The sequence below is a fragment of the Astatotilapia calliptera genome, chromosome 20, assembly GCF_900246225.1.
Source record: "Astatotilapia calliptera chromosome 20, fAstCal1.2, whole genome shotgun sequence".
In the NCBI taxonomy this organism is placed as follows: Eukaryota; Metazoa; Chordata; class Actinopteri; order Cichliformes; family Cichlidae; genus Astatotilapia; species Astatotilapia calliptera.
The window spans coordinates 27599102-27611798 of NC_039321.1; the positions used below are offsets into that span (position 1 = coordinate 27599102).

Below are 12697 nucleotides of genomic sequence, written 5' to 3' on the forward strand. Positions count from 1 at the left end.
AGCAATTAAACAAAAAACACTTGGGAGGTTTAATGTGTTTATTTTAATTTGTTTTTCACCTGTTGTACATGTAGTGGAAAATGATTCTTTGCACAAACTGACAATGCTGAAAAAGCCTGGAGGTTGTGTTCTTTTGCAGGAAAAAATTAATGCTTTCTGAATTAGGGTCATGATCAACTTGTAATGCTTTTTAAATCTTGCTTGAGTCAATATTTACTCTCTTAAAATGCCGCACGCGGTTACTTTATATATGGGTGTTGTGCATTTTAAGAGAGTAAATAACGAGGCTAAATGTCCTTTCGCTTCCAGATACTGTATTTTACACCAACACGATGTGTATGTAAGAATTTATTAGCGGTTTAAGTCGGGAAGCCTGTGCGTGGGAGTTCAAAACACAGACAGTGCGCATGCGTGTGACGTGAAGTAGCGAACGCTTTGATCGCCTGACTGTGACGTAAGCGAACGCTTTGACGTGCCCGTGACGTTACAGTCAACTGAGCCTATATATAGAACCCGCCAGGACTCACAATCTACTTAGCGTTAAGTAAATGAGATGTACAGACCGCGATCTTCGCACTCTAGAATCTTAGATTTTCAAAGTCCTTCAAATAATTTTACTGAAACCGAAACGTCCACAATGGCTGAATTTCAGACTACAGGCTCTATCCCCATTATTCCCGAGCATATTTTACCAGCTATAACCAAGTGTTTCGATCAGTTCTCCCAGGTACAATGGGGAATGATTGAACAGGGAATCTGGGACTCTGATCTCCAAGCATTACTGGCTGATATGATAATCGAAATCATTCAGATAGTTTCTAGCGGCATCCTGAAATCTGCACTTCCCACACTTCAGGAGTTAATGACAGACGAATTGTCCCAAACAGGTATCAGCATACCTGTGGCAAAAATAGCTCCGTCGCTGGGAGACTCTCTTTCAACCAGCATTGGCATCGCTCTTAACACCCCCCATGAAAACTGTCAGTCCAGTAAGAAGCTGACAAAACTGATTGAATTGGAGATCTCAGAAAAGGTCGACTCAGCTGTGACTCTACTCTTGAACAACCCGGATTTACGGTCAGATCCTGCCGTTTATGTCAGTGGAAAAATGACAACCACAAAAAACCTTCGACGCATGGTCTCTCACGCAGCCTCGTGTTTGGAAAAATGTGCAGCTAAGCTAAGCAGCCAGTGCATGTCAAAGGGCGGCGCAGCTAGTTCCCCTAGCCCGTCTAATTCAGAGAGTACTGAATCAAAGATCTCTGAGAAGGCAATGGTTGTTGAGGAGGTGAGCAGCGCTCTCACCAAATGGAGCACAGACACAGGAATCACAGAGGACAATAAGGATGAAAATGACATGACGCCTGTAGAGATAAAAGAAAGTGAAACTGGAGAGATGGCGGAAAGTCGTTCCAGCACCACAGGTGAAGTGATCGTGGCTGATGTTGTCAGTGCAATACTTGACACTCTGAAGTATTCGAATGCCGAAGATGACACAGAGATAGAGAAGTGCACAGATGCTGAGACAGCTGAAAGTCTCCAGCGTCCCAGCACGCCAGCAGAAATAGCTGCAGCTGACATTGTAATGACAATAATTGATAATCTGCAGTCTTTTGATGGTGAAGATGTCACATCTAGTGAGAAATGTGACTCACGCGAATCTGCTTTTAATGTGCAGTTAAATATCCAAAAGGTGAAAAACTTTTTCACGTCATGCATCCCATCCAGAAAAAGCAATGACCAAAAGCTGCACAAAGACCACTTCTGCGCTTTTGCCAAAAAGCAGTTTTACAAAATGATCAGAGAGATAAAACACCTGGTGAAGAAAAACAAAAGGTTCTTCATCTGTCTCCACGAACCGGTCAAGTCTCTTGATGATCAGAGAGCAGATTGTATGGACAGCTACAGTTCTTTTTGTAGCTATGTAAACACACCAGTGATGGATAGCATGTTTAAGAGTTCTTCCCCAGTTGATTATAACACCATCAAACCTGTTCTTGAACAAATGTTTAATAAATTAAACGGGCCAGAACATTTGAACCGTATCTGGAACCCCCTGGAAAGGATAAAGGAAATTGAGATGTTTTCCAGGGAGTTGACAGATAAAGTGTATGACCATCTCCAGTCAACTGAAAGATATGTACTCCCTGTGATGCTATCAGGAAAATGTCTTTCAGACTCTGTCATCTCTAGGTCTGCAGAGCCAACAGATGAGTTACCCTTTTCGCCCGAGGTCCTCTATGTGACTGTAGAAGACTCAGTGCAAAAGTTTTTGCAAAACACTCTTCTGTGGTTAGAGAATGATGCTTTGGATCAAACTGTTCAAAGTGACAAGATTTCTGGTGCCGTGGGAGACATCCAGGATGTGATTTTAAGAGCACTGACTCCAACAGAGCAAAAAGAAAATGACAGACTGTCTGAACCAGAGTCACGTCCAGATTGTCCTCCCAAAAATGAAACAGTCTCCTGCGTGAGTGTACTAGAGCAGGGCCCACCCCCAGAAAACAGCCCTGAGCCTGAACCAATCACTGAAGCTGGGCTTACAGAAGCTCAAAGTCAGCCATCAACCTCTGAAAACTTACAGGAGGAGTCTGAGAAAATTGTCAGAGACTTCAGTAACTGTCTGTTAGATGAGCTCCTGGAGAAATGTCTTTTCGACACAAACTATCTGAATATAGAAAATTACGAAGCGATCACCAGGCGTCTTACAGATCTGCTTCTAGATAAGGTCAGAATCCCAGGATATCTGAGTGCTCTTAAAAATAACAAACGGCGGATGCTAAAGAAAATGAGTAAGGCCCTTATAAAGGAGCTTGACTCTGCAGATCAGTTTGTACATTCGGCTCTTACACCAGATGATTACACTTTTGATGAACTTTTTCTGGATCTCCTGGACATGATTATTGAGGTTGTACTCAATCCCCCACTGAAGTCTAAAATTACAAGGTTCTTTCGGGCAGTGGGAAAAGCTTTAATGAAGCCGTTTAGGAGCTGCTGTAGGGGCAGCAGCGATGACTAAAAAACCAGCGGCACCCCCCCCCCCCCCCACACACACACACACTACAATGCTTCTTTAAAGATCTCGAAGCATTTAATAATTTATTCAAAAACAATGTAATTGGCCAACAGAAGTATATTTCATCTTGTCTCCCTATATTGTCTCTCCATCACCCCCAACCGGTCGCAGCAGATGGCCGCCCCCTCTTGAGCCTGGTTCTGCTGGAGGTTTCTTCCTGTTTAAAGGGAGTTTTTCTCCCCACTGTCGCCTAGTGCTTGCTCAAAGGGGATCTTTTGATTGTTGGGTATTTTCCTGCTAATACTGTAGGGTTTTCACCTTACATTATAAAGCACCTTGAGGAGACTCTTGTTTTGCTGCGATGCTATATAATCTTAGATTTAACTGAATTTTAAAATCATCTATTATAGCATCAAAGTAAAACAAAATGAAATTTTAAGAAAATTGATTTACCATCAAATAAAAATCCTAATCTCAAACATATTCTGATTTTTCTTGTGTTTTATTGTGTTGTCAAGTATGAAAAAACAATGTTGCATTTGTGCACTCTGGTCATGAGTACTGGTATTGTATTAGAGCAGAATTTAGAGTAGAATTTGATAAAGGTGGTTTGGGTATGAGATGAACACAATTCATGAAACTATTAAATGTTGTTATTATAGACACTAAGTGAATATCTGTGGTAAGTTTAACAGTTTTCAGGGTTTTAGGCACATTTCTGCACATAGATTGGTCCAGAATGGAAAGTCTAAAGCAAAAAGCCTGAGTGAGGTGGACATTTTCATCATGGTCTCCAAGGCCTCCTTTGCGACTTGCCATTTTCTGTCCCTCTCCTCCTTGTTGCGGTTTCCTGGGTCCTCACCCTCCAAACTCCATGGACCTTTCAATTAATCTTTAGGAAATGAAAAATAATAGCAATTAAACAAAAAACACTTGGGAGGTTTAATGTGTTTATTTTAATTTGTTTTTCACCTGTTGTACATGTAGTGGAAAATGATTCTTTGCACAAACTGACAATGCTGAAAAAGCCTGGAGGTTGTGTTCTTTTGCAGGAAAAAATTAATGCTTTCTGAATTAGGGTCATGATCAACTTGTAATGCTTTTTAAATCTTGCTTGAGTCAATATTTACTCTCTTAAAATGCCGCACGCGGTTACTTTATGTGACAGGTGAGACCTGGAGATTTGGGACCGCCCCTGGTGGGCGGAGCTGGTCTTCGCTCCTTTCATAAGCGCAGGTGTGGGCAATTGGGTATTCCTTTGCAAACCTGAAGCTGCGAGTGCTTGGTCCGAGTTGGGCAAGTTGGTGTTTCTTAATTATGAAAGTCTGATACGCGTCCTTCCCCTAAACTTCTGTTAGAACGGTAGGTTACACAAAAATGTACCACTTGAGCTCTGGCTGTTGGCAGAGGTTTACAGTTATTTGCACCTTGTAGGTGGGAAACATTGCTCCCGTGAGAACGGTATAGTGGACTTCATCGCCACTGACCCACATTTATTAGGGTGTGACACGAACTTGTGGACAGGTAACAAAACCAATTCAGTGGAGGAATATTCCTGTGTTTTATTGTCCAGCTAGTGATCTCCTGTCTTTTATTCACAGAGTACCGAGCTGCTGCTTTGCCAGGTGGATTTCTGGCTGCGGGCAAAGGACCCAACACATCAGTGTGTTTTTAATTTGTTTTAAACTGGTGTAAGCCGACAGACTGACTGCTGCGGCTGTCGATGGTTTTGGTTTTTGGTTTTACTTTTTCTGTATCAGTAGGCACCACAGATATTGATCCTTTTAGTATTTTAACCCCTTTATTTATATATATATATATATATTGTCGCAGACGGTGAAGGCGCTGCAGGGAAAACAAATCCTTTTTTTTGTCTCCCCGCTTTTGCATGCACAGCGGTGGGCCCGAGTGAAGACGGCACTGAAGATTTGACTTTTTTTCTATAGTGTTTTACCCATTTGGGGTCATGTGTGAGTGTCCGTCCATGTTTAACCTGTGTGCTATGTCGATTTGTTTTTAAACGGTTCCCCGCAGCGCTTGTCCCGTCTCACGGGCAATCGCACAGTTTTATCGTCTCTAATAAGGTAACGTTTTTAATTGGTTTGAGGTGCCGCTGTTACACTGTTTCTTTTATTTTGTATTAAAAAATTAAACTCTTTTAAACTGACTGTGCGCCTACGGCTCTGTCCTATTTTAAATAGGTACCTACCACGGGTCACATTTATATATGGGTGTTGTGCATTTTAAGAGAGTAAATAACGAGGCTAAATGTCCTTTCGCTTCCAGATACTGTATTTTACACCAACACGATGTGTATGTAAGAATTTATTAGCGGTTTAAGTCGGGAAGCCTGTGCGTGGGAGTTCAAAACACAGACAGTGCGCATGCGTGTGACGTGAAGTAGCGAACGCTTTGATCGCCTGACTGTGACGTAAGCGAACGCTTTGACGTGCCCGTGACGTTACAGTCAACTGAGCCTATATATAGAACCCGCCAGGACTCACAATCTACTTAGCGTTAAGTAAATGAGATGTCCAGACCGCGATCTTCGCACTCTAGAATCTTAGATTTTCAAAGTCCTTCAAATAATTGTACTGAAACAGAAACGTCCACAATGGCTGAATTTCAGACTACAGGCTCTATCCCCATTATTCCCGAGCATATTTTACCAGCTATAACCAAGTGTTTCGATCAGTTCTCCCAGGTACAATGGGGAATGATTGAACAGGGAATCTGGGACTCTGATCTCCAAGCATTACTGGCTGATATGATAATCGAAATCATTCAGATAGTTTCTAGCGGCATCCTGAAATCTGCACTTCCCACACTTCAGGAGTTAATGACAGACGAATTGTCCCAAACAGGTATCAGCATACCTGTGGCAAAAATAGCTCCGTCGCTGGGAGACTCTCTTTCAACCAGCATTGGCATCGCTCTTAACACCCCCCATGAAAACTGTCAGTCCAGTAAGAAGCTGACAAAACTGATTGAATTGGAGATCTCAGAAAAGGTCGACTCAGCTGTGACTCTACTCTTGAACAACCCGGATTTACGGTCAGATCCTGCCGTTTATGTCAGTGGAAAAATGACAACCACAAAAAACCTTCGACGCATGGTCTCTCACGCAGCCTCGTGTTTGGAAAAATGTGCAGCTAAGCTAAGCAGCCAGTGCATGTCAAAGGGCGGCGCAGCTAGTTCCCCTAGCCCGTCTAATTCAGAGAGTACTGAATCAAAGATCTCTGAGAAGGCAATGGTTGTTGAGGAGGTGAGCAGCGCTCTCACCAAATGGAGCACAGACACAGGAATCACAGAGGACAATAAGGATGAAAATGACATGACGCCTGTAGAGATAAAAGAAAGTGAAACTGGAGAGATGGCGGAAAGTCGTTCCAGCACCACAGGTGAAGTGATCGTGGCTGATGTTGTCAGTGCAATACTTGACACTCTGAAGTATTCGAATGCCGAAGATGACACAGAAATAGAGAAGTGCACAGATGCTGAGACAGCTGAAAGTCTCCAGCGTCCCAGCACGCCAGCAGAAATAGCTGCAGCTGACATTGTAATGACAATAATTGATAATCTGCAGTCTTTTGATGGTGAAGATGTCACATCTAGTGAGAAATGTGACTCACGCGAATCTGCTTTTAATGTGCAGTTAAATATCCAAAAGGTGAAAAACTTTTTCACGTCATGCATCCCATCCAGAAAAAGCAATGACCAAAAGCTGCACAAAGACCACTTCTGCGCTTTTGCCAAAAAGCAGTTTTACAAAATGATCAGAGAGATAAAACACCTGGTGAAGAAAAACAAAAGGTTCTTCATCTGTCTCCACGAACCGGTCAAGTCTCTTGATGATCAGAGAGCAGATTGTATGGACAGCTACAGTTCTTTTTGTAGCTATGTAAACACACCAGTGATGGATAGCATGTTTAAGAGTTCTTCCCCAGTTGATTATAACACCATCAAACCTGTTCTTGAACAAATGTTTAATAAATTAAACGGGCCAGAACATTTGAACCGTATCTGGAACCCCCTGGAAAGGATAAAGGAAATTGAGATGTTTTCCAGGGAGTTGACAGATAAAGTGTATGACCATCTCCAGTCAACTGAAAGATATGTACTCCCTGTGATGCTATCAGGAAAATGTCTTTCAGACTCTGTCATCTCTAGGTCTGCAGAGCCAACAGATGAGTTACCCTTTTCGCCCGAGGTCCTCTATGTGACTGTAGAAGACTCAGTGCAAAAGTTTTTGCAAAACACTCTTCTGTGGTTAGAGAATGATGCTTTGGATCAAACTGTTCAAAGTGACAAGATTTCTGGTGCCGTGGGAGACATCCAGGATGTGATTTTAAGAGCACTGACTCCAACAGAGCAAAAAGAAAATGACAGACTGTCTGAACCAGAGTCACGTCCAGATTGTCCTCCCAAAAATGAAACAGTCTCCTGCGTGAGTGTACTAGAGCAGGGCCCACCCCCAGAAAACAGCCCTGAGCCTGAACCAATCACTGAAGCTGGGCTTACAGAAGCTCAAAGTCAGCCATCAACCTCTGAAAACTTACAGGAGGAGTCTGAGAAAATTGTCAGAGACTTCAGTAACTGTCTGTTAGATGAGCTCCTGGAGAAATGTCTTTTCGACACAAACTATCTGAATATAGAAAATTACGAAGCGATCACCAGGCGTCTTACAGATCTGCTTCTAGATAAGGTCAGAATCCCAGGATATCTGAGTGCTCTTAAAAATAACAAACGGCGGATGCTAAAGAAAATGAGTAAGGCCCTTATAAAGGAGCTTGACTCTGCAGATCAGTTTGTACATTCGGCTCTTACACCAGATGATTACACTTTTGATGAACTTTTTCTGGATCTCCTGGACATGATTATTGAGGTTGTACTCAATCCCCCACTGAAGTCTAAAATTACAAGGTTCTTTCGAGCAGTGGGAAAAGCTTTAATGAAGCCGTTTAGGAGCTGCTGTAGGGGCAGCAGCGATGACTAAAAGACCAGCTGCACCCCCCCCCCCCCCCCCCCCCCCCCACACACACACACACTACAATGCTTCTTTAAAGATCTCGAAGCATTTAATAATTTATTCAAAAACAATGTAATTGGCCAACAGAAGTATATTTCATCTTGTCTCCCTATATTGTCTCTCCATCACCCCCAACCGGTCGCAGCAGATGGCCGCCCCCTCTTGAGCCTGGTTCTGCTGGAGGTTTCTTCCTGTTAAAAGGGAGTTTTTTCTCCCCACTGTCGCCTAGTGCTTGCTCAAAGGGGATCTTTTGATTGTTGGGTATTTTCCTGCTAATACTGTAGGGTTTTCACCTTACATTATAAAGCACCTTGAGGAGACTCTTGTTTTGCTACGATGCTATATAATCTTAGATTTAACTGAATTTTAAAATCATCCATTATAGCATCAAAGTAAAACAAAATGAAATTTTAAGAAAATTGATTTACCATCAAATAAAAATCCTAATCTCAAACATATTCTGATTTTTCTTGTGTTTTATTGTGTTGTCAAGTATGAAAAAACAATGTTGCATTTGTGCACTCTGGTCATGAGTACTGGTATTGTATTAGAGCAGAATTTAGAGTAGAATTTGATAAAGGTGGTTTGGGTATGAGATGAACACAATTCATGAAACTATTAAATGTTGTTATTATAGACACTAAGTGAATATCTGTGGTAAGTTTAACAGTTTTCAGGGTTTTAGGCACATTTCTGCACATAGATTGGTCCAGAATGGAAAGTCTAAAGCAAAAAGCCTGAGTGAGGTGGACATTTTCATCATGGTCTCCAAGGCCTCCTTTGCGACTTGCCATTTTCTGTCCCTCTCCTCCTTGTTGCGGTTTCCTGGGTCCTCACCCTCCAAACTCCATGGACCTTTCAATTAATCTTTAGGAAATGAAAAATAATAGCAATTAAACAAAAAACACTTGGGAGGTTTAATGTGTTTATTTTAATTTGTTTTTCACCTGTTGTACATGTAGTGGAAAATGATTCTTTGCACAAACTGACAATGCTGAAAAAGCCTGGAGGTTGTGTTCTTTTGCAGGAAAAAATTAATGCTTTCTGAATTAGGGTCATGATCAACTTGTAATGCTTTTTAAATCTTGCTTGAGTCAATATTTACTCTCTTAAAATGCCGCACGCGGTTACTTTATATATGGGTGTTGTGCATTTTAAGAGAGTAAATAACGAGGCTAAATGTCCTTTCGCTTCCAGATACTGTATTTTACACCAACACGATGTGTATGTAAGAATTTATTAGCGGTTTAAGTCGGGAAGCCTGTGCGTGGGAGTTCAAAACACAGACAGTGCGCATGCGTGTGACGTGAAGTAGCGAACGCTTTGATCGCCTGACTGTGACGTAAGCGAACGCTTTGACGTGCCCGTGACGTTACAGTCAACTGAGCCTATATATAGAACCCGCCAGGACTCACAATCTACTTAGCGTTAAGTAAATGAGATGTACAGACCGCGATCTTCGCACTCTAGAATCTTAGATTTTCAAAGTCCTTCAAATAATTGTACTGAAACAGAAACGTCCACAATGGCTGAATTTCAGACTACAGGCTCTATCCCCATTATTCCCGAGCATATTTTACCAGCTATAACCAAGTGTTTCGATCAGTTCTCCCAGGTACAATGGGGAATGATTGAACAGGGAATCTGGGACTCTGATCTCCAAGCATTACTGGCTGATATGATAATCGAAATCATTCAGATAGTTTCTAGCGGCATCCTGAAATCTGCACTTCCCACACTTCAGGAGTTAATGACAGACGAATTGTCCCAAACAGGTATCAGCATACCTGTGGCAAAAATAGCTCCGTCGCTGGGAGACTCTCTTTCAACCAGCATTGGCATCGCTCTTAACACCCCCCATGAAAACTGTCAGTCCAGTAAGAAGCTGACAAAACTGATTGAATTGGAGATCTCAGAAAAGGTCGACTCAGCTGTGACTCTACTCTTGAACAACCCGGATTTACGGTCAGATCCTGCCGTTTATGTCAGTGGAAAAATGACAACCACAAAAAACCTTCGACGCATGGTCTCTCACGCAGCCTCGTGTTTGGAAAAATGTGCAGCTAAGCTAAGCAGCCAGTGCATGTCAAAGGGCGGCGCAGCTAGTTCCCCTAGCCCGTCTAATTCAGAGAGTACTGAATCAAAGATCTCTGAGAAGGCAATGGTTGTTGAGGAGGTGAGCAGCGCTCTCACCAAATGGAGCACAGACACAGGAATCACAGAGGACAATAAGGATGAAAATGACATGACGCCTGTAGAGATAAAAGAAAGTGAAACTGGAGAGATGGCGGAAAGTCGTTCCAGCACCACAGGTGAAGTGATCGTGGCTGATGTTGTCAGTGCAATACTTGACACTCTGAAGTATTCGAATGCCGAAGATGACACAGAGATAGAGAAGTGCACAGATGCTGAGACAGCTGAAAGTCTCCAGCGTCCCAGCACGCCAGCAGAAATAGCTGCAGCTGACATTGTAATGACAATAATTGATAATCTGCAGTCTTTTGATGGTGAAGATGTCACATCTAGTGAGAAATGTGACTCACGCGAATCTGCTTTTAATGTGCAGTTAAATATCCAAAAGGTGAAAAACTTTTTCACGTCATGCATCCCATCCAGAAAAAGCAATGACCAAAAGCTGCACAAAGACCACTTCTGCGCTTTTGCCAAAAAGCAGTTTTACAAAATGATCAGAGAGATAAAACACCTGGTGAAGAAAAACAAAAGGTTCTTCATCTGTCTCCACGAACCGGTCAAGTCTCTTGATGATCAGAGAGCAGATTGTATGGACAGCTACAGTTCTTTTTGTAGCTATGTAAACACACCAGTGATGGATAGCATGTTTAAGAGTTCTTCCCCAGTTGATTATAACACCATCAAACCTGTTCTTGAACAAATGTTTAATAAATTAAACGGGCCAGAACATTTGAACCGTATCTGGAACCCCCTGGAAAGGATAAAGGAAATTGAGATGTTTTCCAGGGAGTTGACAGATAAAGTGTATGACCATCTCCAGTCAACTGAAAGATATGTACTCCCTGTGATGCTATCAGGAAAATGTCTTTCAGACTCTGTCATCTCTAGGTCTGCAGAGCCAACAGATGAGTTACCCTTTTCGCCCGAGGTCCTCTATGTGACTGTAGAAGACTCAGTGCAAAAGTTTTTGCAAAACACTCTTCTGTGGTTAGAGAATGATGCTTTGGATCAAACTGTTCAAAGTGACAAGATTTCTGGTGCCGTGGGAGACATCCAGGATGTGATTTTAAGAGCACTGACTCCAACAGAGCAAAAAGAAAATGACAGACTGTCTGAACCAGAGTCACGTCCAGATTGTCCTCCCAAAAATGAAACAGTCTCCTGCGTGAGTGTACTAGAGCAGGGCCCACCCCCAGAAAACAGCCCTGAGCCTGAACCAATCACTGAAGCTGGGCTTACAGAAGCTCAAAGTCAGCCATCAACCTCTGAAAACTTACAGGAGGAGTCTGAGAAAATTGTCAGAGACTTCAGTAACTGTCTGTTAGATGAGCTCCTGGAGAAATGTCTTTTCGACACAAACTATCTGAATATAGAAAATTACGAAGCGATCACCAGGCGTCTTACAGATCTGCTTCTAGATAAGGTCAGAATCCCAGGATATCTGAGTGCTCTTAAAAATAACAAACGGCGGATGCTAAAGAAAATGAGTAAGGCCCTTATAAAGGAGCTTGACTCTGCAGATCAGTTTGTACATTCGGCTCTTACACCAGATGATTACACTTTTGATGAACTTTTTCTGGATCTCCTGGACATGATTATTGAGGTTGTACTCAATCCCCCACTGAAGTCTAAAATCACAAGGTTCTTTCGAGCAGTGGGAAAAGCTTTAATGAAGCCGTTTAGGAGCTGCTGTAGGGGCAGCAGCGATGACTAAAAGACCAGCTGCACCCCCCCCCCCCCCCCCCCCCCCCACACACACACACACACTACAATGCTTCTTTAAAGATCTCGAAGCATTTAATAATTTATTCAAAAACAATGTAATTGGCCAACAGAAGTATATTTCATCTTGTCTCCCTATATTGTCTCTCCATCACCCCCAACCGGTCGCAGCAGATGGCCGCCCCCTCTTGAGCCTGGTTCTGCTGGAGGTTTCTTCCTGTTTAAAGGGAGTTTTTTCTCCCCACTGTCGCCTAGTGCTTGCTCAAAGGGGATCTTTTGATTGTTGGGTATTTTCCTGCTAATACTGTAGGGTTTTCACCTTACATTATAAAGCACCTTGAGGAGACTCTTGTTTTGCTGCGATGCTATATAATCTTAGATTTAACTGAATTTTAAAATCATCTATTATAGCATCAAAGTAAAACAAAATGAAATTTTAAGAAAATTGATTTACCATCAAATAAAAATCCTAATCTCAAACATATTCTGATTTTTCTTGTGTTTTATTGTGTTGTCAAGTATGAAAAAACAATGTTGCATTTGTGCACTCTGGTCATGAGTACTGGTATTGTATTAGAGCAGAATTTAGAGTAGAATTTGATAAAGGTGGTTTGGGTATGAGATGAACACAATTCATGAAACTATTAAATGTTGTTATTATAGACACTAAGTGAATATCTGTGGTAAGTTTAACAGTTTTCAGGGTTTTAGGCACATTTCTGCACATAGATTGGTCC

General features: G+C 42.2%; 1 protein-coding gene and 1 long non-coding RNA gene across 3 annotated transcripts in view; both read left to right on the top strand.

Annotated features, from left to right (window-relative positions):
- Nucleotides 1-11991, top strand: part of LOC113013082 (uncharacterized) — a 29173-nt gene extending 17182 nt beyond the window's left edge. For both annotated transcript variants that reach the window (XM_026153684.1, XM_026153685.1), the window contains 3 exons: nucleotides 2306-2911; nucleotides 7299-7904; nucleotides 11239-11991. In XM_026153684.1, the coding sequence (XP_026009469.1) occupies nucleotides 2306-2911; nucleotides 7299-7904; nucleotides 11239-11952 (1926 nt within the window). In that variant the 3' untranslated portion in view covers nucleotides 11953-11991. The remainder of the gene's footprint in view (nucleotides 1-2305; nucleotides 2912-7298; nucleotides 7905-11238) is intronic.
- On the top strand, nucleotides 4182-4678 carry LOC113013083 (uncharacterized). The gene is made up of 3 exons (XR_003270786.1): nucleotides 4182-4378; nucleotides 4451-4540; nucleotides 4618-4678. It is a non-coding gene; the product is annotated as an uncharacterized LOC113013083 (long non-coding RNA).
- Nucleotides 11992-12697: the final 706 nt, after the last annotated feature.